Source organism: Ammospiza nelsoni, chromosome 4 (assembly GCF_027579445.1).
Source record: "Ammospiza nelsoni isolate bAmmNel1 chromosome 4, bAmmNel1.pri, whole genome shotgun sequence".
In the NCBI taxonomy this organism is placed as follows: domain Eukaryota; kingdom Metazoa; phylum Chordata; class Aves; order Passeriformes; family Passerellidae; genus Ammospiza; species Ammospiza nelsoni.
The window spans coordinates 74054594-74077324 of NC_080636.1; the positions used below are offsets into that span (position 1 = coordinate 74054594).

The window sequence follows — 22731 nt, forward strand, 5'->3', positions numbered from 1 at the left end:
GTGTGAGAAAACTTCATGTTTTAGCAATGGTTTATTACAATAATAGTTATAATAAGCAGAAAACTATGGTATTAGCTATGAAGAATTAGTTTACTGTCAGTTGGATAGTCAGGATTCTGTCTAAGTCCTTGGATAAAGCAACAGTACAGGATTTTTGATCAACTCTGCAGGATTTTGCAAGTTGTAACTTGCTTGAAAAGATGCTCATTTACAGAGCTCCACTAAGCCTACCTGAATTACTCTGGGAGACTTACAAAGGCTATAATGCATCTTCCTGTGCACGCCAGCTACAAACAGACACTAGAGCAAGTGATGAGCTGAGCATTTTCAGCACAAGGATGAAAAAAGGAACTAGGCCAGATCGAATCTGAAAAGTAAATCATTAACACAAGCCCTTTTGGTGAGTACTTCATCCTATGACTAGCTGAATTCTGATTCCTAAAATCAACACAGCAGAATAGAGGGTGTTGGGCTAATGACTCTGTTTACTTACATTATAATCACACTTATTCAATGCATGGTTAATGACTAAGCACACAGCATATCTAAAAAGCCCAAGGACACAAGGTACCAAGGTTCTGCTTCATTGTTACTTTGGAGCCTAATGTACTTGGTGTCAGTTTGATTGAATGGCTTCTCACAAATCTCCAAAGCAGAACAAGATTTAACCAAAGCAACTGTATTTTCTCTTGCTTTAAGTCTAGGGAAGATACTCTTCCATCTCAACAGAACTTGAAGACTCATAGCAAAATGTATTGTGGAGATTACGTGAGTATAATTATTTGTTCTCTAAAATCTTCCAAACTTTTTCATTCCTCTTCAGTTGTTGTCACATGTTGGTATCCATTTCCCTTCACTGCTAGAAATTAATTTTAGGGGAAGATAATTTATCAGTAATTTGGGTCTAATCCTGGTGTTACATATGTGTATATATATATAAAGTCTCTGAAACAAAAACTAAAATAAGAATTATCAGTTCCTGTCTCATGATTCTAGACCTTTGAAGAAAAAGCCATGCAAGCCTCCTTGTGAGGTCCTTTAGGTTGGTTTGCACTAAGTTGCTAAACAAGAAGCTAAATTACATACTATCACCCAACTGTATTAAAGATATAAATGTGAATTTTTCAGAAGATACTCAATTCTGCCACTGTTTGGGGGGGGGGTATAATTTGACAAGACCACCTGTAGTTGCATAAAGTAACTAAATAGCTTTATCACTTCTAAAAATTTGTTTTGTTCATAGCGTGAAAAATATTTTAAAGTTAAAAAATGCTACCTCTACAAGAGCCACAACACAGGAAAAGTTATCAGTGATTGTTCCCTATCTAAAAGCTGTACAATATATTAAATGGCTTCACTACTGCTCTTTGAGAAAAAATGAAATTTTAAATCTTCATTCTGGAAACTGTTGTAGTTACTGTTTCATAACAACAAAATATGAAATTTCTCTCAGTACCTGGCATACTGATCATCATGTTCTCTAATGATTTTCTTTCAGTTATTACTGACATGAATAAGGATTTGTTCCTTTCAAAGGCTTTTTACACATACATTCCCAACAAACTTACAAATCAATATGGAATTTCCTAAAGAATAAATTTTTTCCCTTTCTTATTTTAATATAAAGTATAATTGACTAATTATTCCAATCTTTCCAGTAAAGTATTTCTTCTGATAAAATTATATAAATAAAGCATATATTTGCTTTTCTAAAGTGATTGCTATTGAATCAGGATTAGCAATATATTCAGTTTTCTGCAGTTTGGGATCTTGCATCCTTAACTAGATGCAAGACAGTTAAAAACTTAAGAGACTTTCTTCTTAGTTTCTTTTTTCCCCCTCTTTTAGTTACAGTGATTTTGTAATCTATTCCTGATAATTTAAGGACGACAGAAAGAATACTACATCTTAAAATGGTAGTAGATCATATTCTGTTGGAGAAGACAAGAAATACAGTTTCTTTTCTTCTACTGATTCACTGCAACCAATTACATTTAAGTAATTGACACTGCATCTGCATATAATATTTTTTCTAAAACTAATGGCAGTTTCTTTATAAAATAACTTACAGAAGAAATATTTTAAAGTCATTGCAATTGGCAATTATCATATTTACAATAACAATGCAGTATATTTTGATAGCATTATAAAGAAAATCAAATAGATAAGACAATTTTTTACTGTGGCAGATGTTTGCAATGGTATGAGGCTTAATATAATGTAACTACTACATATTAGGCTACTGAACTACTTGAGCAGAGGGGACACAAGTTTCTAATTCTGATACACTGAATTACATCAAAATACTCCAGAATAAATGGTTTTAATATCAACTCTCTATTCCCTCTTCTCCTAAACATAAAAAGGCACACTTATAAACCCTTTTTCCCCCCATCATCACAGAAACAAAAGAGCAGAGAAGCAACTGTAGACAATGGGGAGTATAGCAGTCCCAGGAAAGACAGAAAAACCTGACTCCAGGCTTTCTCTGAAAAGTATTGGGATGGATTCCCAGGTTAGGTTAATTTTTACTGTTTATTCCAATTCCCATGCATTATGGAATGGAAAGGGAGAGAAATTGGGTATTTCTATGGGCTAGATCACTGGATCCTAGGAACAGACTTCCCTACTGAGGCACCCAGACAGAATGAGGACATGTAAGGCAGAGCTGCATGTAAACATTCTCCCCTGAATGCTGCTGGTATTTAAAGAGCAGTTTGGTCATGGAGCAGTGGCAGTTTCCTTTGAAGAGACTGAGCAACAAAATAGCAGAAAAAAATCACTCTAGCAAACCTCAATCAAGAAAACAGGGCTTACATAGGACTGACTGACCATAGCATTAATTGCTTCTCTGCTCTTCTTAAACACTCTAGAGTGTTCTTCTTAAACATTCTAGAGTCCAAAAATGTGCTAGAAGTACACTTTGGACTTAGAGATATTTTTCAAGGAATTCCAGAACTTTGAATATACCATTAATTCAGAAGCATAAGAAAAATAAAAATAATTCAGAAGTATTACTTTCTAAATGTGCTTTCTTCTTTAAGATGATCATCTTTATGTTTTATGCTACCCATATCAGTAATTACGTACCTTATCTGTGAACAATCAGATAGGATGGAGTCCTTCAAGATCACCAATGATATACAAACTATTAACAGCAGCAGCCCTGCCAGATTCAGCAAGTCAAGGCATCATCTTTATTAGAGATTACGCACAAAAAAATACCACAATATAAAAAACACCCTATAATAAATACCACAGGCAAATCTTTCAGAAATGAGACAAGATAACATCTGTGACCTCTCTGAATACATACACAGGGAGAGATGGAAGGCTTTGGAGAATGAATTTACTATGTTTAGAAGTATCCCTTCCACTACTGTATCATATTATAGAAATTAAATGAAACACATACAATAAACTCAAAACAAATCAAAGTACTCATGAATTTTTTATTTAATAAAGTTGCACTCAAATTATATCTTTGCAAAAGTATAGCTAGCTCATAGCATGTGGTTAGCTAATAAAGAACACATTTTATTTTAGCAGACATTCCCTATGGGAAATATTCAGACGAAGGAGTCTGACTTCAATTGCTTGTTATCAGCAGAATGACTTACTGAACAAATATTATTAGAAGGTTGTTCATACTTCAGAATGCTTTTCCATCACAAGACTGAATTGCCTGAAGTTTGCACATCATAATTTGATAAAAGCAGCCTCACCTTTTACTGATACTTTTGCTGAATTGCTTATGACTTTGGTCAGAAAAAGCTATAACTTTCTTGCTTTTGCACAGAAGGAAGGTAAATTCCAAGTATCATTTTCCAGAACGATTATAAATTTTCCAGACCCTTTCCAATCTTTTTCATTGTTCTGGTTCATTCCACCAACACCACACAAACCTGTCTGCTCAGCTTAATTTGGAATCACTTTCTTACAGGACAGTTAAAAGAACATATGCAAAGCCAGAGATATTTACAGAGTGACCACCTGGGCTACCTCTATAGAGGCAGATCTGCAATTTTGAACATGAGGGTATCTTGAGATTAGAGAGAGGAATAAATATCTTAATTAAAAAAAAAAATCACTGAATCACCTATGGAGATTTACTTGCTTTATAAAATGCTTTGACACTTAGTGAGAAAAAAAGCAATTTTTTTTTTTTCCTCCTGATAAACAGATATCCCCTTCACTAGGATGCTGCACAGGAAAGACAGCATGAAAATCATTTTTCCATGTTCACATACAGCAGTTTGTCTAAACTAACTCACAAAAAGGCTAAATTGCTCTTGGAAATTACTTTCCTCTGATGCTTTTTTGAAGACATTTTCTTTGTCATGCTGAATCCTAATCTTGCAATGACAGCTCCAGCAAAATGATTAATATGTTGTGACGGATGCTAGAATCCAGATATCAAAATTAAATTGTACAATTCTTCACATCCTTTCAGTGATTGCCCCCATTTCCAGAACAGACATTTCCACATTTCCCCCATTTTCAGAAAATTTGTCTTTATTTGTGAATATTCATCAATCCACCTGTTCCTAGCTGTAACTTTGAACTTTATAATGAATTTGAATCGTATTGGTAGAGGAAGGCAATCTCTTATGAAGTTTTGTGGAAACACTGTTCACACAGTGAACAGTGGGGGGTGAGGAAACTGAATTCTATTACTAGTTAAAAATCTATTACCAGCAGTTGAAACTCAATAGTCATTTATTCCATTGCCCTAGCATTAGCCAAATAATACATTCAGACTTTGGACTCAGTCATGGGACTGAGTCATATTTTATTTAGTCAGTGGTTGTCTCAGAAAGGACCCCATGGCTTGTTCCTAGATGGAACAAGGTGAGGAAACAAACTGCAAGTACATGGTGAAACAGAGACAAAAGAATCAGGAAAAAAAACCCAGCTGTTTTTATCTGCAGTGTTCACAGAACAAGTCAGCAGCCAGAGCATAATGCAAGTTCCTTTATCACTCAATCCCACATTACTGAAACTACTGGTTGTTTGATAATGTTTACTTATTTTAAAATAATTTTTATTGGAAACATTACTGTTGATTTCTTTATTAGAAAAAAAGTTATAGAATTATTAGATTGAGAGTTGGTAGGCCACCTACCCCAATCTTTGCTCATTAAGGGTAGGAACCAAAAGCTCCCTGAAATCAATAAAAATGCTTTCATTTATACTATCTGAAATTAGGATAAAGCTCTCATAGTAAGAATATTAGAGTGCAAAAGTGTCCCTGCTCTTCTCAACTTAAAGGAAGATTTCTGTTACTTTGTCACAATTTGTTTTACTCCTATGGATGGGATGGAGAGCATTGTATTTAGAGAAATTATATTCAGTGAACATAAACTTCTTCTGACATCACCAAGAAAGCCACAATGGAATTGTCACTTCTGTAGATTTAACTTTGCCGTGAGGAGCAATTTCTGTTCATCCCTGTAGTGAGCCATCTTAAGGCATGCAGAAGAGAAATCATGAGATCATATTGGTAATTTTCCTATCCCTTCCAGAGCTTAGGGAAGCAAAAGATGTTAGAGAAGTAAAACAGAAATGGCCATAGACTCAAAACTGGTCATCCTGATGTCAGAGTCCAATACTCTCTCACTAAGTTCTTTCAGTATCTGTCAACCTCAGTTATTTTCTTCTGTTTGTATTGCTCTGTGATTCTATTAAAATTAGTTCTTTTCATTATTCACAAATTTCTTAGAAAGAATAAGAACAAATACATGAAATAAGCTATCACTGAGAATGAGCTGACAATAATTAAATCAGTTCTAAAGCAACTAGAAAAACTGCATTGTCTTCTACATGCCAAGCTCAAAACTATCTCACTTGGCAGTAACATCACTGCTTTTTAATAAATCACCAGGTTTGTCAGCAACCTATGGATCTCATTCATCATTTCCTCATTAGTCCTTTCAAATTAGAAATACCATGAGGAATAAATATTGAAGACTGTCATGGATACCACAGATTAACTTTGAAATATAAAATAATACTTGTACAATGGGTTTGCAAAGGGATTTACATTTTAAGGTAAATCCCCACCATTTTTTTCCTATTAAGGCCTAACTGATGCTAGGGGCAACTTCCTCCAATACAGTCTGTCTTCCTATGGTCACCTGCAAGCTTAAGTTCTGTTTCATAAATCACAAACCACACATCCTGCTCCCCATGAAGCAAAGAAAATTTAAAGTTATGATTATTGGTTTGCAGCAGAATTAGGTATATCATGTTAAAAATGTTAAACACCTCAAAGTCTGCTTTTTCCTTTTGTAGACACAAGGAACAATTCTTCCTGCTCCAAATTTTAACCCTATAATGGATGCCCAGTTGCTAGGAGGAGCCCTACAGGGAATTTGTGAGTATCTTGACTGATTCTAATGCGAATTTCCTCTTTTTCAGAAAGCTCTCATAAAGCATTAGGCAAAATATAAACTCATAAAATTGTTACTGCTTATCTGCAAAGTCTTCAAGGAAACACAACAAGACACACTGATGATGTCCAAATAAATAGTCTGCATTTACAGGAACTAAGAGTTGATCAAGATTAATCTGAAATCCATACCAACACTTACAGTAATGAACACTTCATTAAGAAAACAAGAAAAACAGAATTCTGTGTTGCATCACTAGAGTGAGGGATAAGAAATGAAAGGATTTTAGTTGTAACTTCAAAAACTAAGTGTTACCAAGGTCTGCTGTCTCTTATTCAGTCACAAGAAATTAAAACAGATGGAATAGAAAGTTTAAAGAATTCATTACCTTCTCAGTTTTTGCTTTCAGTGTTAGTTCCAAAAATCTTTTCTTCACAAAAGGATTTTTCTCAGTTCTGATTTTTTTCTTTTCCTATTGAACTTTGTTGGTATTGCTGAGGGTCAAGATATAGATTTTTTTTTTTTTTTAAATCTTAAATGTCTTCCTCACTTTAAAACTGTTCTCTGTTTCAGAGCTTTTATACCCCTTGGGCTTTTCACAAGATTGTACAGCACCAAATCTTGCATGCTGTTTTCAATTTCTTTAATGAAAATGTGAGGACTCAGATTTAATGTCAAGTGAACCACAATAGGCATTATTCATCAAGGGGAATCTAAAGTATCTTTATGACCAAATTGGCTACAGATGAAAAGTTTTAAGCATCTTCCTACACTTCAAAGAATACTTCTAAGATAACATTGATAAAATATGAAATATTTTGATGTTGCTAATATATGAAAATATAGAGATTGTATTCTTCATCTAATACTCTAAGTACAAGTACATCAACCTTAATTTTAACCTTCCTGTCAAAGTACATGGAACAAAGTTATAATTTAAAGGACAATTGAAAAAATAAATAATTCATCTTCAGAGAAGGTAAAGTCACCATATACTTTACAGGCACTGCCTGACCCTTAATCCTGCACATGGCATTCATTCTTATGAGGATGTTCAGTCACCCTCTGCTGATACTACACAAATTTTATATTTATATTTTATCATATTTCCTATATCTGGACCATTCTCATTTTTTACTAGAGAGACCATGGAAGCTGTAAAGATTCCTAGTGATAACTATTTTCTGAAATGCAAAAAGAAATCATTAAGTACAGTATCCCAACTGTTTGGATGTAAAAACAATTTCAAAACTCAAAAATAGTTTTCTGAATATGCTAATAATATTTTTTAAGCAATAATACTGATTCATTATAGAAGTTTACTAGTAAGTTCTACCTATCAAGCAAACGATCATAGGTAACCTTCAATAAAATGCTCTTTTTTAAATGGAGTAAGATATAATTTTTAAAACTTCATACAGTTCCCCTGAAATTATAACTGAGTTTGTCAACAAATGGTCTAACAAATTTATTATTCTGATAAAACAGATCCCTAAATCTTAAATGACAATTCAATCAATATCAACAGAACACACCAATATTACTTCCAAGGCTCAGCCACAAATCCTGCTACCAGGCCTAGTTCTGAGTCCTTGAAAGCCTGTTTTATTGATGCTTTCAAACCCACTGAGCTGGTGAGAGATGATGATGAGTCTGGTAATAACAGACTGCTTCACCTTTTGATGGTATTACACCAGCAAGTGCAAGACACACAATCACAGTAACATAACTGGTGTTGGCAAATATTAGTAGGATATTAGTCTCTTGATCAGTTTTTCTAAAAATTAGCATAATGTTCTTAAACAAAACAAGAAAAATCACAAATATAAATAATTAACACCAGTTTGTTAATTTAATTTAGTCATTTCTTTTCAGGTTGTGAAAAGGATGTGTTGATTGAAATCCTAACGCAGCGTTGCAACTCCCAGCGGCTCACGATTGCTGAGGCATACAGAGACATGTATGGCAGGGTACGACAAATACTTGGTGCTTTTATTACTTCTTTCTCCCCTGTGCAGCTGGCAGCCCTTCTCTCAGGTCACTCACTGGAACCACAAGCCTGTCAGACAGCTGGCTGGCACAAAACCTTGGCACACAGCTTGCTCGTTGACTATTGATACCTCCAAGGGTATCACATTGTCATTTCTACAGCAGAAGCGTTGTCTGCCACGCAGAGTTAGAAAAGAGTGGGGAAAGTTCCTTCTTCTACAGGCCATTCTTCTCTATTGACCAATCTAAAATATCTGAACAGACTTTCTTCCTTTATGTGCTTTTTTGGAATAAATAATAAAATATTATTGTAACCAAAGAAAAATACCATACACAAGAGTTATAGGCTTTTTACCTTACTCACATAATGATTAATGTTCACATCTCAAGCATTGACAGTCTCACATCTCATTCCATATAGTCCCATATGTACATTAAGCACAATAGTCATCTGACCTGCTTAAATGTATGATCTTTGAAAACTGTTTAAAATTTAAGACAAAGTTATTTTTAAAAAACTGTATTTTACCTATATTTACTGTATATAACAATGGAATTGTAGCTATCTGAGTTCTTAAACATACACAGAGGCATATATCCTCATTCTATTTCCAGATCTATTGTTGCTAACCAAATAACTTTAGGAAAGTTGCAGTGCCTGCATTTTCCTTAGCTGCTACAGCTATACAAGGACAAAAATAATAGTAACATCCCTTGCAAAATTCTTGTGAAAGTCATGAAAAGTACAGTGTAAAACTAGATACTATTTGATTAAGTTGACTAGACATGCCCTTCCCCTGAAAGAAAGCAGACAAACACTTAGGATAAAATCCAGTTTTCTTCATTTCCTGAAGCCTGTAAAACCAAAGGTTCGCTGGAAAACTCCTTGCAGGCCAGTGTCTGCTTGCCATTGAATCTATCAGCATGAGTGAGAACAATGAGTTTGCACAAATGCTACCACAGAGCCATCTCCCTTGATTAGGGTTAACTAGAAATGGTTCATTCAAAACCTCCACATTTTATGATGCTTTTACACCTCCAGTTCAATAACCAGCAGAATATGTTTGGGTGGTCAAGTTTTCTAGAGACAACCTTTGTAGCAACTCTACACTAAAAAGCCTCAAAACCACTGACCCCTGAATAAGCTCAAAGACCCATTTACTGTCCTAGAACTGGAGGAAAAAGAACTGGATTTAATCAGTGTAGTGGGTTGATTTTGTACTGTTACTCATCTCCAGGAGATCAGTGACTTTATTTAGACTGTTAAAAAAAATGAAACACTCAATAATTGTGACATTTTAGACATAGCCTTGAATGAATAAGTATATTTTATAGAGACCATAACAATAACTGACAATCACAGCTATCCACCTTCCAGAGACCATGACAATGATAGAAATCAGCACCTAAATTATTAAACCTGGTTTTTCTATTATGAGATATTTATTAGGTTACCATCACACATGCAAGCCATACAAGGTCAGTGTTAAGCCATGCAATATTCCTAAGTTTTAATGTTACTTATAGCAAACTAAAGTACATCAAGCTACCCAAAGGTGCCTGGGACATGAAGCACCCAAGCCCATTCTTCCCAAGTGTTCATTTATCTCCACCACTGGACAGTCCATCTCTACTCCTTCCATAGCAGCTGGCTGTTTTCTTTTAACCTTTTCTCGACAGTGTTTCAACAGGACCCAACACTTTAACAAGGGAAAATATTTAAAAGCTTTGTATCATGTTTTTGTCTTTAATTTCTACTCTCTGATACATGATGATCTAGAAATAATACAGTACCACAATAAAGACTTGGAACTGTCCTTCAGGAACGCAGTTATTTCATATTAACAGAGAACAATTATTGATTTGTTTTGAAAAGAAGATCCAGTTAGACTAGTGGTGAGTAAAAATATAAAAAAAATCAGTAAGTCCCTATGAAAACATATCACCTTTAAATTCATACCTCTTTCAGCCATATGAGTTAACATGAAGTGCTATAAAGGCAGTGGACACGGATCTGATACACAGATCTGATGACCTAGAAGAAAGAAAAAAGCCAAATATGTCAGATGTCCTTTTTAAGAATCAGTGTCTAAATCTATGAATAATAATAGAAGGGAAAGGCAAGAAAACAGTTTCCATATTCTAGCAATGGGCTACAGAATACTCTAAAAAACATGGAACATATTCCAATACACCCACAATTTTAATTCAAATTATTTCATTAGGCACTGGGTACACTTCACAGTGCAAGATGTGAAGTTCATCATGATACTCTTGACAGTTCCTTAAATAACCCTACCAAGAATGTGATGTAAAAAACCCTGCCAAGAATGTGATGTATCTTACATCGAGTTGCGCCAGTTTGTGCTTTGAAAGAATTTAGCACACATCACACTTCCCTGGCTGCAATTTGTCCCACTGGTTATATTGCATTGAACAAATGCACCATTAGGCAAGCCCAGTTTATGAGTGGCAAACACCACAGGACAGAGAAGAGATGTGGCATGGCAACAGCAGTTTTAACCTTCTCAGTTCAATTTATGGTAAACCTTTTGGTCCCATCCTTTACCACTTCACTTCAGTCTGCTCAATATGGCAGCCACTTTGCCCATTCATTAGACAAATGTAAACTGAGACACATAAGGAGAGAAATATTAAAATTAAAAAGACCTGAACTAGCTGCATGATTCAGACATACAGAGAAGTTTTAAGATTTCTTCTTACAATTAGGCTCCGAGGATTTCATGTAGATTAGGAAATTATAATAGTGACAACTTAGAGCTGTCTTTTATTTTTTTCCAATACTTCCCTTAGTTCTGATTGCAGGAGTAATTTTTAAGTAGTATCCATTTGTATTATTAATTCATTTTCCCACAGGCATGTTGTCAGAAGTAAAACGTCTTAATGAATTAAATTCTACTCCATGTGTGATTTAGTTGCTGTCAAATGAATCTAAAGTGCATTGAACAAAGACTGTGCATGTTTCTTCATCATAAATTTAATTTTTAATATGCATATGTCTTCCTTCATAGCTACTCTAGCTATTAAATTAATTATATTCAGAAATATATTAAAATCAAAGTACTGGCCTGAAAAAAAACAGCTCTGGAAATATACTAGTTTATATAATGGGAACTGTTTCTGGCATGCCTTTCAATTCAGACAGATTAGAACATCTTACAGGTGTCTAGTGCTGCACACAAAATACTTTAAAAAAAGTCTGCACAAGTGTCCTCAATCAAAAACAGTAACTAATTGTAACTCAACAAGCTTTTGGCATTTGCAGTGTTATGAAAGATGCTGCTATGAATGGGGAGGAAACTCTAATCCATTTCTTAGCCATCTGGCAAGAAAGCACTGAGAAACATGAGGAGGAAAAAGGGGGTCTCATGTTATTAATCCAGCATCTATCAAAAGTAGTGAACTAATTTAGAATGTAAAATATAACTGAATTGAAGTACATAACCTTCCAGCTATCCAAAGCTGATATTTTTATGTACTAGGAGCAATACAGATTATTTTTTCTTAAATTATTCACATGGTAACACTAAAAAGAACCAAAAGAAACCACCTGTGTTTTATGAGCTTGATCTTCCAAAGGTGCTTACACCTCTCAGATTCACACAGGGAATAAATTAAGGGAAGCTGCAGATGCTCTGATGTGATATTCAGTTTTCCAAGACTAAGTAATAATTGCACTTAAACATCTACATTTTCTTCTCTGTTCTAAGAACTGAAAGCAACAATCCATTGTGGTCTACTGGCTTGTGCACCTATTCTCATCTTGCTCATACTAGTAAAACAAGCATGTACTACTTGAACAATTTTTTTTTATTTTACTTAATCTTTGCCAAAATTAATCTTTAACAGTTCATCCTGAATCATTTAGGCAGAAAACCACTTATAATTTTTTAAGCTGTCTTAGTAAAGTGTGACTATAGAGATAATCCTGTCTGTGGACTTTCTTTTTCTTTTCAAGGATTTGATAACAGACCTAAAAGAGAATCTCTCTCATCACTTTAAAGAAGTTATGGTTGGCTTGATGTACCCACCTGCATCCTATGATGCCCATGAGCTTTGGCATGCCTTGAAGGTAATCTTTATATTCAGAATGCTTAGAGTAGCAGTCATTAATTAGAGTGCTGAACACATATGATTTTTTTTTTTTTACATTTCATTGGTTGATAAACTACTGAAAGTTAGTACACTGGAGTAGTATACTATCACTTAGACCACCAGTCAACAGAAATACAGTGCTATTTCAAGTTTATCCATCAGTGTGCTAAAATCAGCGTAAATAATATCTTAGTCATGGAACATACAAAGCCCATTTAACACCCATGGTAAACTCAGAAAATGAATAAAGATTTATACAGGGAACCATAAGGTGCTGGGTTTTGCAAGCATTTATGTATGCTAGAAACCAAGTTTATTTCCACAACCAGCACCATGCACTGAAGCACCACCTCTCTAACAACCCATACTTCTTTAGCAGAAGAAGTCTCTGTAGAAACACTTACAAATTACTCTGTGACAAAGCGGCACAGCATACTGCACAGTCAAGAGGGCCATGATACACAGAGTATCACCATACAAGTTCAGAAGGCTTTAAGCATTCACCCAGAGTAACACACTACCTCATCTGAAGGCTTCTAGCATCTGCCCATACACAGTACCACCACTCCACTTCAGAAGCTGTGTGTGCTCTTTCTGTTCTTCAGCCCAGCCTTTTATACCCTCTCATTGATGCATTGCACCTGTGTGTCCCTTTGGAGGCTGGTCAGTGCCCTGGGCCCTGCAGGGCTCATTGCTGTCAGTGCTGCTCACCTGCTGCTCACAGCTGCACCCACTGGGGATGAGGCTCAGCCACAGCCCCACTCCCAAAGACCACAGACTGTGTGCCTACAACAAAGTAAGAGTAACTCCACTGAAACAGAACTGATTTCCCATTTTGAGGGAAATATTTCCTTGTCTTCCCTGGATCTGAGACTGCAATCCTCACACAACTGAAGCTTGTGAAAAAAAAAAAAATTCAAATATCAGGTCACTTAATGGTGACATTCATTCCTACAGGGCATTGTGAAGACCAAAAGTATAACTTAATTCACAGAGGACTTCAATATATTCTTTGAAACCAGGCTGATTGCTGACTATTGAAAATAATAATTCTTCTAAGGAAATTCCTGAATTACCAACTCCTAAAAGACAGGAAGGCATATCAGAGTTCAACATTGTTTTCCTTTTCTTTCCACGGATGTTTGCTATTGTCTGCTGTCACAAGCAAGACAGATTACAAGATGGGCAAGATGATTTATCTTGCCGATTTTGAGAATTCTGCCCCCCCCACCAAAAAAAGTTACTAGTTTTTTCTTGTTCTTCTGATACTTAAATAAATTTTTAGAAGTACTGGTATGTCTTTATTATAGTTGGCATTAAAAGGATTGTGAAATATCACTGCTAACAAAGGAATAATGTCTTTCATTAACATTATTGACAAAATTGCCAAGTTTATTTTTTCCTAAATGTGGGTCAAACTTGAACTTTTTTACAGTACTCTCTTTTGACCTGGATTCATATGGCCGATGTAAAAAAAACACCCATGTGTATCTATGGGCTCTAATGCTCTTCCGTTATCCCAAATGCAAAATATTCATTAACACTATCCACATGTATGTCAAAAGCAACATATGCACCACATCTTATGTCAAGTGAAGTTTATAAAATTAATTCAAACTCTGGGAAAATACAGTGATTTGCAGCACTGCATGTACTCCATGATGCTTTACTTTAATACCAAGTTCTATGCTAGATATTGCAGACTATAGCATTCCTAAATAAAATATTTTAAAAAAATATTATAAGAAGAGAGAAGACCAACATAATAACTATGCTCATGTCTACTTCAGATTTCCTGAGCACTTGCTAGGGATGTATGCTCAATCTTTGCATCTGATTTCTTTCAGCAAACAACAATTCTTACTAAAATTCTAAAATTATTCCTATTATGTTTCTGTCAACACTAGTCTTGCTTCATTTCCCATTTGCTAAGGTACACGATGAAATTCAGATTTAGAAATATATTTGAAATATATTAATTTGAACAGGTAGGTTATGCAAAAGTACACTACAGAAACTGCTATTATTTTGTTATTTCTAATAAGGACATCACTGCTTTCTTCTAAAAATTGGGATTTCTACTAGACAACATCTTTTCATATTTACTTCTTTCCATACAGGGAGTAGACACAGAAGAAAAATGTCTAATTGACATATTGGCCTCAAGATCAAATATGGAGATCTTCCAGATGAAAGAAGCCTACCTGATGCGTAAGCTGTTTTACCAAGTGCAGAGTAGCAGTTGTACTATATGTGTTCTGGAGGTATTAGCACACACAAAGGAACACAGTACAGACCAGTAGAGCCTGGTTCCCTCTCCACATCCTCTCCCACCCCTCCATACAAAAGGCTGAAGCAATGTGGGGGTGAGCAGGCCAGCGGGGACGGTAGCTGGGGGCCCCCAGCAGGGCCAGATGGATGTGCCAGCCCCACAGCCAGGTCCTTGTAGAACCTGCCCAGGTTACACTGGAATAGAGTAAGCCTATTTATCCTTTATTTAATAATCTTCATTTGTACTATTCAGAGCATGTTCATTTGTGATTTAAGATTATATGGTTTTGGTTTAACCTAGAATATAATTCTGATCTTCAACAAGATATCGATTCTGAGACTTCGGGTCACTTCAGAGATACACTCATGAACCTTGCTCAGGTACTGTAAAAACAAGAACTGTGACTTACATTTCCAAAAGATTCATAATTACTTCCAATAGTATTTGATAAGTTTTACATTTTAAGGTGACTGTGATTAAAGCTAGTTCAATAGGGCTGCACTTTTAAACAAGAAACAGGAGGGAAGCTGATGAAGAAAAACTGAATTCCTTAATTTACTCTGACTTAGACTTTGGATATCAGATGGAAGCAAAGGTAAACAGATTATTTTATAAATTCCCATTGGTATTCACCTGCTGACCCTTTGCTCCATCTGTCTCTTCTCAAAATGTGTCTACTTGCATGTACAAATGTGATTGTCATTTTTAAAAGCATATGTTTTCTCCATTATCAGAAAACATCATAAACCAGTCAAACATTATGTGAAAATAGAGATATATTCACATTTGACTAATAAATAAAGAATTAAAGAGTTCACTGCTTAAAATATAATGCCCTTTGTGCTATTGCACATGCTAAATCACAAAATGCTAGCACAGAAGAAAAGGAAGTATCACTTTTACATACCAACTTATGCAGTTTCACCAGGGTGTAGTTTATACAAGAGAGTGTCACCCTTGTCATTCTCATTGCAGTCACTGTGCTCGTTATCTTTAGAATCTTTTGTAAACCAGAGTAGCAAATAATAAAGGACTGCCATGGGATAACAGCATACATAAGGTGTATCTGTACTTTTAAATATTTGCATGTCTGAGGAAAAACTTCTTACACAAATTTGAAATAACATTAGGCTTCACTGAAGTTAAAAAGACAAATTTCAAAAGAAGAAGCTATAAACAGAAATATTTTTTTCTCATGCTGGGTGTTTTTTCCCTAATAACGAAAACTTTTCCTTGCTTAAAAATGAAGAGCAACCTCACTTAAGCAACCTCACTTCTCATAATTATTAAAACCATGGGACATATTTACCTGTCAAATGAACCAAATTTAAAAGAATCTCTGATTATACATTACTACTCCTAATTTTCTTAAAGCCTAGGTGTTGATAAAGAAGCCTAAAATCAGAAATTTTGTGGCTAACAAAATCTGCTATTTCACTCAAGATAAGAAGAGTTGTAGGAAATTTCAACTTGACTCAGTTATGAAGATTGTTAGTCAAATCACTCATGCTTGCATATTAGCTTATATTAAAACTCAGTGATATTCCATTAAAACATACCCTTTCTAATTCTATAACCATGGAACACTTCCAGTGCATCCTTCAATGCTTTCTTGCAGAAAACCTCTGCTTTGATTTCTTTTAAATCAAACTACTGAGACAAGTAAACATGCTCCACATATGCAGAGCAAACTATTAAATTGCTAGAGTACTTTATTTATGGTTTTCATGTCCAGCCTGAGGCAGATTAGATTATATTAATCATATAGGTTATGGTCCTTTCTAAAGAAATTAACAGAGATAAAAGAGTTTCAAATTCAGGCTAACTAATATTCTAGTCTAAAACAAACAGATTTTATTCTAATTCTCTTTTTTGGGTATTAACTGAAATATTATAATTTTCTACATTTTAAAACATAATTACACAAATGTTACTGGAGAAAGTGGGCATTTGATTCATGTAGAGTATTAGTACAGTTATTTTATTGTATATTGCCCTGTCTTTATTCCCTTGTTTTCTTGTGTATGTAATTTTATGCAGCCATTTCATCAAATTCACTTCAGATAATTTATACTACTAGAAATTTCACTTAGTGAAATTCTCACCATTTAATTAACATGTAAATTAACATTTTTAACAAAAAAGAACTATAAATAAATCATTCTACAAGCTGACAGCCAAGACCTAATTTTAATCCTTCCCTTCATATGTAACACAACTGTAAATTGTAAACAAAATTGCTTCAAGCACATATTATTAAGGCAGAAAATACATGAGCTCCAGATTTTTCCAAGTTCTGCAGACAAGGCTGGTTTGTATCTTTACAAGATGACTATGGTTATAAAGGCAATTCCACAAGTAGCGTGTTCTTCTCTTTTTCTGACTATATAATTCAGAACATAGTGTGTTTATTAAAGAATTTAGCTTCGTTTGTGTAAATGAAAAGCTAGTGAATGTATGTGAATTTTAGAAATATTCTTTTGGGGTTTATGTATCAAAGTTGTCAAACCATTTCCTAGCTCTGGATCTTAATTTCAGACAATTATGAGCAAGCAAAATCTCTATTATTTTATGAGCTTGCTCTATGGTTTGTGCAGGAAGAAAAATACATTGAGAAAAGATTTTTCTGGTAATATGAATATTAAGAACTAATCAGTATGGCAAATGTTACTCCTATCCTTATTTTCCCCTCAGAGTTGCATATTAGAGTAAACAATATAACATCCATAATTCTGAAAATGGTGGTGGGATTGTGGTGGTCAGGTAAAAGATTTAAAATAGGACTAAAAATGGGATATGTTACCTCAAGAAATTCAGCACAGCTTCATACACAGAAAACTTCATATTCCTACAGTGGTTTAGGATTTAACTTTTGAAGAATATGTATCTCTCTTTTCCCTCAGGGAACAAGGATGGAAGGATATGCAGACCCTTCTACAGCTGCTCAGGATGCAATGGTAAATATGCTCAGATGTGATGTTCTCAAACATTAAAAAAAAACAGAAAACAAATACTGAAAAGTCATTAAGAATTTACTTTAAACATTTTGCTTTTTTTGTTTTTTCCATTTTTTTGATCTATTAGATTCTATGGGAAGCATGCCAGCAGAAGACAGGCGAACACAAAAACATGCTGCAAATGATTCTCTGCAACAGGAGTCAGCAGCAGTTGTGGATGGGTAATCCAGCAGTTCAGCTGTTTGAATAGAGAGTGTAAAGGAAAAATGTGACTTACTGAGAAAGCCATGCTTTGCATACCAAGACAGTCAGTGTGCAGGAGGACATTAGCCTGAAAGCAAGTGTGAACTGTTGCAGCTCTCAGACTTGCACTGATGAGAATGGGAATTTGGAAGTAATGCAAAACTGAACTTTGCCTGATGACTACTGACAGCTGTAGACAGAACAGACAGGCATCAGGATGCCTAATAACCCACAGAAGAATGCATGACCAAAGAAAGGCAAATGTTACAGCTGCACTGAGTCTACACATGATAAAACAGGATGAGGGAGATTTTTCTTAACTATTTTATCCATTTTTCTTAAGCAACTCTTATGAGGGAAAACACTTAGGGAGAGCTGGAAAACATTTCAACAAATGTTTGCATATGAAAACTAGAATGTGTGGAAGCTTTTCATAGTTTCATAGAAATTTTTGATAGGAGCACTTCAGTGTTCACATCTGCTCTCTGGTAATGAACATAAACACGTAAACACAAGGGCCATTTTTATTAAAAACAGGAAATCAGACATAGCTACAGATTGCAGGAAATTTATGTGAGCTTATCCAAATCTCCCATTGTAGAAAATAAACCCATTTCACCTGGTGGCAAGTTTGAGTTTCTGCTCTGCAGTAGAAAAACAGTCTGTCTGCTGACTAGTTAATCACTGTGCAGCCAGCTGTATTTCTTACTTCAGCCTCCAACAGTAGCTTAGGACTACTTTGGTATCACAGATCAACAAATTCATTCAGCTGATGATGACAGGATTAACACACCTGCTCTATGCTCTGCTCTCTTCCTGAGATCTGAGGGCCCTGCCTGTACTGCAGTGCTCCATAAGTCCTGTAGCCTGCAGAAGAGGAATTTTCCTCCTTCCCTAATGGAGAAAGCGCAGCCTGGCTATTTGCGTGTGTGCGTATCTGCACCTTGCAGCGAGCGTGCGCGTCACGCCGCTCCTGGCTCCTGCCACCACCCACCAGCCTTGCCAGCTGCAGCCAAGCCAAGCAAGGAAGTGCCTTACTAGCAGGAGGTTCTTACCAGTGTCAGAAACAGATGTTGCCAGATATGTGGCATGCACTCATTTTATACTCCAGGCTGAAGAATCCAATGGGGAATGTCCTAGAAGCCAAGTTTCAAGCTACTCATTTAGGTTGCCTGACCTGGGCAATATAAACATAATGAAACACTGAGAATAATAAAGGTAAAAAATAAACTCAGTAGTTATATTACTGGGGAGAAGCAAGGAAAAAAAACCATAAAATGCAAGTTGATCATTATTAATGAGCGAGAATAAAACAAGATCTTTTTTCCACCCCTCCCCCCCAAGTTTTCCAGGAGTTCCAAAACATCTCTGGGCAAGACATAGTAGACGCCATTAATGAATGTTACGATGGATACTTTCAAGAATTACTGGTTGCAATAGGTAATGTAAAGGTATTGTTTTTACTAGCAGCAATCTCTTCATAAACTCTAGTATATTATCTCTTGTGCATTAAGAATACTATTTTTCTGATATTTTATCCACTTTAATCTCCTATATTATGCAATTAAATTTTCAGAGAAAATTAGAAAAGAATATTTTAACTACTTTCCCCTGTTATGTAAATCTAAAAATGTATCTATGGAGCACTAGCTTCTGACTGAGCACAACTAGTATGTACTTTATTTGATAATAAATTTTGTGTGATAACTGCATTTGCAAATGATTGTACATATATTAAATAACCAGCTATGTTTTCAGGACTTTGGTGGTATATAAACTAGTTTCAAGCTTTATGTACATTTATCTTTCATTTATAGAGTAAGGATAGAAATATTCCTACAAATAGAACATGTGAGTATATTCACTGATATTTAATAGGCCTTTTGAAGCAACAGCAATGAAGATCTACCACCAAACTTTCAAAATTATAAATATGGTTGTATTAGTGAATATTGGTAGCTTAATTTTAACCTGAGGCATGGACAGCACTACCCAGATTTTCATTTCAAGGAGCCCAAAGCCTAAAGAAAGTATTTTATAATAATCTTCTCTTTATCTGTTGCAATTCTTCCCTCTTAGTTCTCTGCATTCGTGACAAGCCTTCCTACTTTGCTTACAGGCTTTATAATGCAATTCATGTAAGTAGTCATTCTACCTCACATTTCCTAAACATAAGATTCCCTTATTTTGTTGTTTTTGTTTCTTTATTTGATTGATTATTCTAAAACCAGTACTTACAAATCAGTCTATTCAATCTTTAAGGTGTGACTGTTTTAAAACTGTACCTACATAAATTTCAAAGCAGTGGTGCCTAAGCAACTAAGCAGCAGAAGTGCCTAAGCAGTAGAAGTACAAGTTTAAGTATTTAGACACCTTAAAAATTATCTGTCTGGTAACTGTCAATTTTTTTTAATTGAAGACTTTTTTTCTTTGCATGGAAACTCCCCCTGCTGTGCAGAACTCAATGTGCATTATTCTTACTGTATAATTTTTGTCTGTAGAGACTTAATAAGTATGGCTAAAACTTAAATAATAATGTTACATGAAGACAAATGCTTATATTTCTTTGGAGGACTTCATGCAGATTATTTTATTTTTTGTTTAAGTGCTAACTTCTTTTGACGTTTTATTGCCACTAGATGTCCCCATTCCTCACAGAATTATACTATGAAAATTTATTTAGAAACAGTTAAAATAAAACACATCTGAACAAAACCAATATAAATTCTAAAGCTATGGTTAAAAATCTCACAGCATTCACATGAGGCAGCAGTTTTTGTGAAATTTATTACAGGCCTTATTATAGTTTGAGTGGACACTGCAACAACAGTCAACTGCTACTCAAAAACTGAATTCCTAGGAATACTGACAAAAGTTTGTCATATTTTCCTTTTTTAAAAGTTTCAGTACATGGATAAACCAGTGGCATAGAAGGACCCCTTGTTACTCAGTTACACGAATTCTATTATTTGAGTACATGAAAACTCAGTAGAACAAAAACCTTAGACTCTTTTAACATCTAGGATATCTTTATGGGTATTTTCTTCTCTCATTTTCTTTTTTCATTTTAGGACTTTGGGTTTCACAATAAAACAGTTATTAGGATTCTCATTGCCAGGAGTGAGATAGACTTGATGAACATACGCCAGCGATACAAAGAGAGATATGGGAAATCACTCTTCCATGACATTAAAGTAAGCTTTTACAAACTTCTGCATATATTCAGCACTGCTATCACACAGACTGTACCACTCTGTTTAGCCATTTGCTTTAAAACAAAACAAACAAAAAAGCAAAGTGTAAAAACAATAGCACATTTTTAGTGCCTCAGTTTGATTTGAGTCAGTGCGAAATTAATTCTCAACTCACTCTCTGATTTTATCCCTCTCCAATGCAAGGTGTTTATAAACAGGGCATGACAGTGTGTGCTGAACAAGAGCTTGTATGAATGGTTTCTACACTGATTGAGAACATCTTATCTCATGTTGATCTGTAGGGCTAGGCTGGTACCACTTTTGTGCAAAACTGAAGTAAATATCTGGTCTTATCCTTGTGCTTAGGTATCCAGGTGCTTCACAAACCCTGTTCCTCTTGTACTCCTGGTCTTAAAAAAAAAACTTTGAATGTGTTTAATCGTAAAAAAAGTCTCTTGCTAAGACACTACATTTTTATGTCACTGTAATCCAACTGCAAGATGTGCAGCAACTTTATGAAATTGGTCATGAATTTTTGGTATTGAACTTGAGAATTAATAAACAAATGTGATCCAGCCTTTCAAAGATAGACCGTTTCTAGGTGCCCAAGCAACCAAAGGCCACGGCAAGTGAAATTTTTAAAAAATCTCAGCCTAGAATTCTTATGAAAACAATGTAATGTTTTACAAAACCTCATAATAGTCTAGTTCTTGTCATACACCAAAAAAAAAAAATTTTCAGAAAATGTATAGTCACCAAAATGTTGATTTTTTTTTTCTTTGCAGCATTTTGCTTCAGGCCATTATGAGAGTGCTTTACTTGCCATCTGTGCTGGTGATACAGAAGATTATTAAGAAGATGCACTCTGAAGGCTGCGCAAACATATTTTAAATAGAAATTGAAGTTATATGCAATGCACTAACTCTAAGAGATCCCTATTTCATATAACAAAACAGCAAAATTAGTAATGTACATTTGCTAATATTAAATCTTTCTTGAGACAGGAAAAAATGTTGGCAGGAACATGGTTTTATCCCTAGTTCTAATTGATATTTGTGATTTTATGATTAATGTAAATTAATGCGACAAGTGGTAAAATTACTCCATGCAGGCATTTGTTTATCATTTAGTGTCACAACATCCCAAACATTCATCAACAGGCTCTGGAAGAATTTATTCACTTCCACACTAGAGAGAAGAAAATATTTTGCTTTATTTACTTTAATCGTGCAAGACGATTTCTTTCTTTAAGGATTTTTTTTTCTTTTCTTTCCTACTTCTTAATGCCTCATATTTTATGCTCTTGAACACTATTGTTTTAGTTACAACCACACTAAGCATCTGCCCCATGTATTATCAGTCACTCATCAGAGTGCTTTTGTATTCTCTTTTACTTTCCTCACATACTTAATGACCTTTCCCTTATTCTGCTTGAAACAAAAGTAAAAATTAGAATCAAGTACTCCATTCATTCCAGTGCCATGAACTGGAAAACCTGAAGGATGAAGTGCTACTTAACTTTAAGCAGGGAAATTCCAGAGGATTATAATCTCAATTCCATTTTTACC

At 34.9% G+C, this 22731-nt stretch overlaps 1 protein-coding gene and 1 long non-coding RNA gene across 2 annotated transcripts; one reads left to right on the forward strand and one right to left on the reverse strand.

Annotated features, from left to right (window-relative positions):
• Nucleotides 1-750: 750 nt before the first annotated feature.
• ANXA10 (annexin A10) lies at nucleotides 751-22017 on the forward strand. Its single transcript, XM_059470865.1, has 12 exons — nucleotides 751-768; nucleotides 6295-6376; nucleotides 8268-8362; nucleotides 12361-12474; nucleotides 14618-14708; nucleotides 15070-15149; nucleotides 17673-17726; nucleotides 17854-17947; nucleotides 19314-19409; nucleotides 20049-20107; nucleotides 21041-21163; nucleotides 21949-22017. The coding sequence occupies exons 1-12, from the start codon at nucleotides 751-753 to the stop codon at nucleotides 22015-22017; spliced, it is 975 nt and encodes a 324-aa protein (XP_059326848.1).
• Nucleotides 9755-13072, reverse strand: LOC132072499 (uncharacterized). The gene is made up of 3 exons (XR_009418337.1): nucleotides 13019-13072; nucleotides 10342-10416; nucleotides 9755-10081 (listed from the first exon to the last, which is right to left on the reverse strand). It is a non-coding gene; the product is annotated as an uncharacterized LOC132072499 (long non-coding RNA).
• Nucleotides 22018-22731: the final 714 nt, after the last annotated feature.

Bases quoted from the DNA above. Each gene is read 5' to 3' on its own strand.
- ANXA10 (XM_059470865.1), top strand. The intron at 6,377-8,267 runs GTGAGTATCTTG...ATTTCTTTTCAG, and splicing joins AGGAGCCCTACAGGGAATTT to GTTGTGAAAAGGATGTGTTG. The intron at 17,727-17,853 runs GTAAATATGCTC...TTGATCTATTAG, and splicing joins CAGCTGCTCAGGATGCAATG to ATTCTATGGGAAGCATGCCA.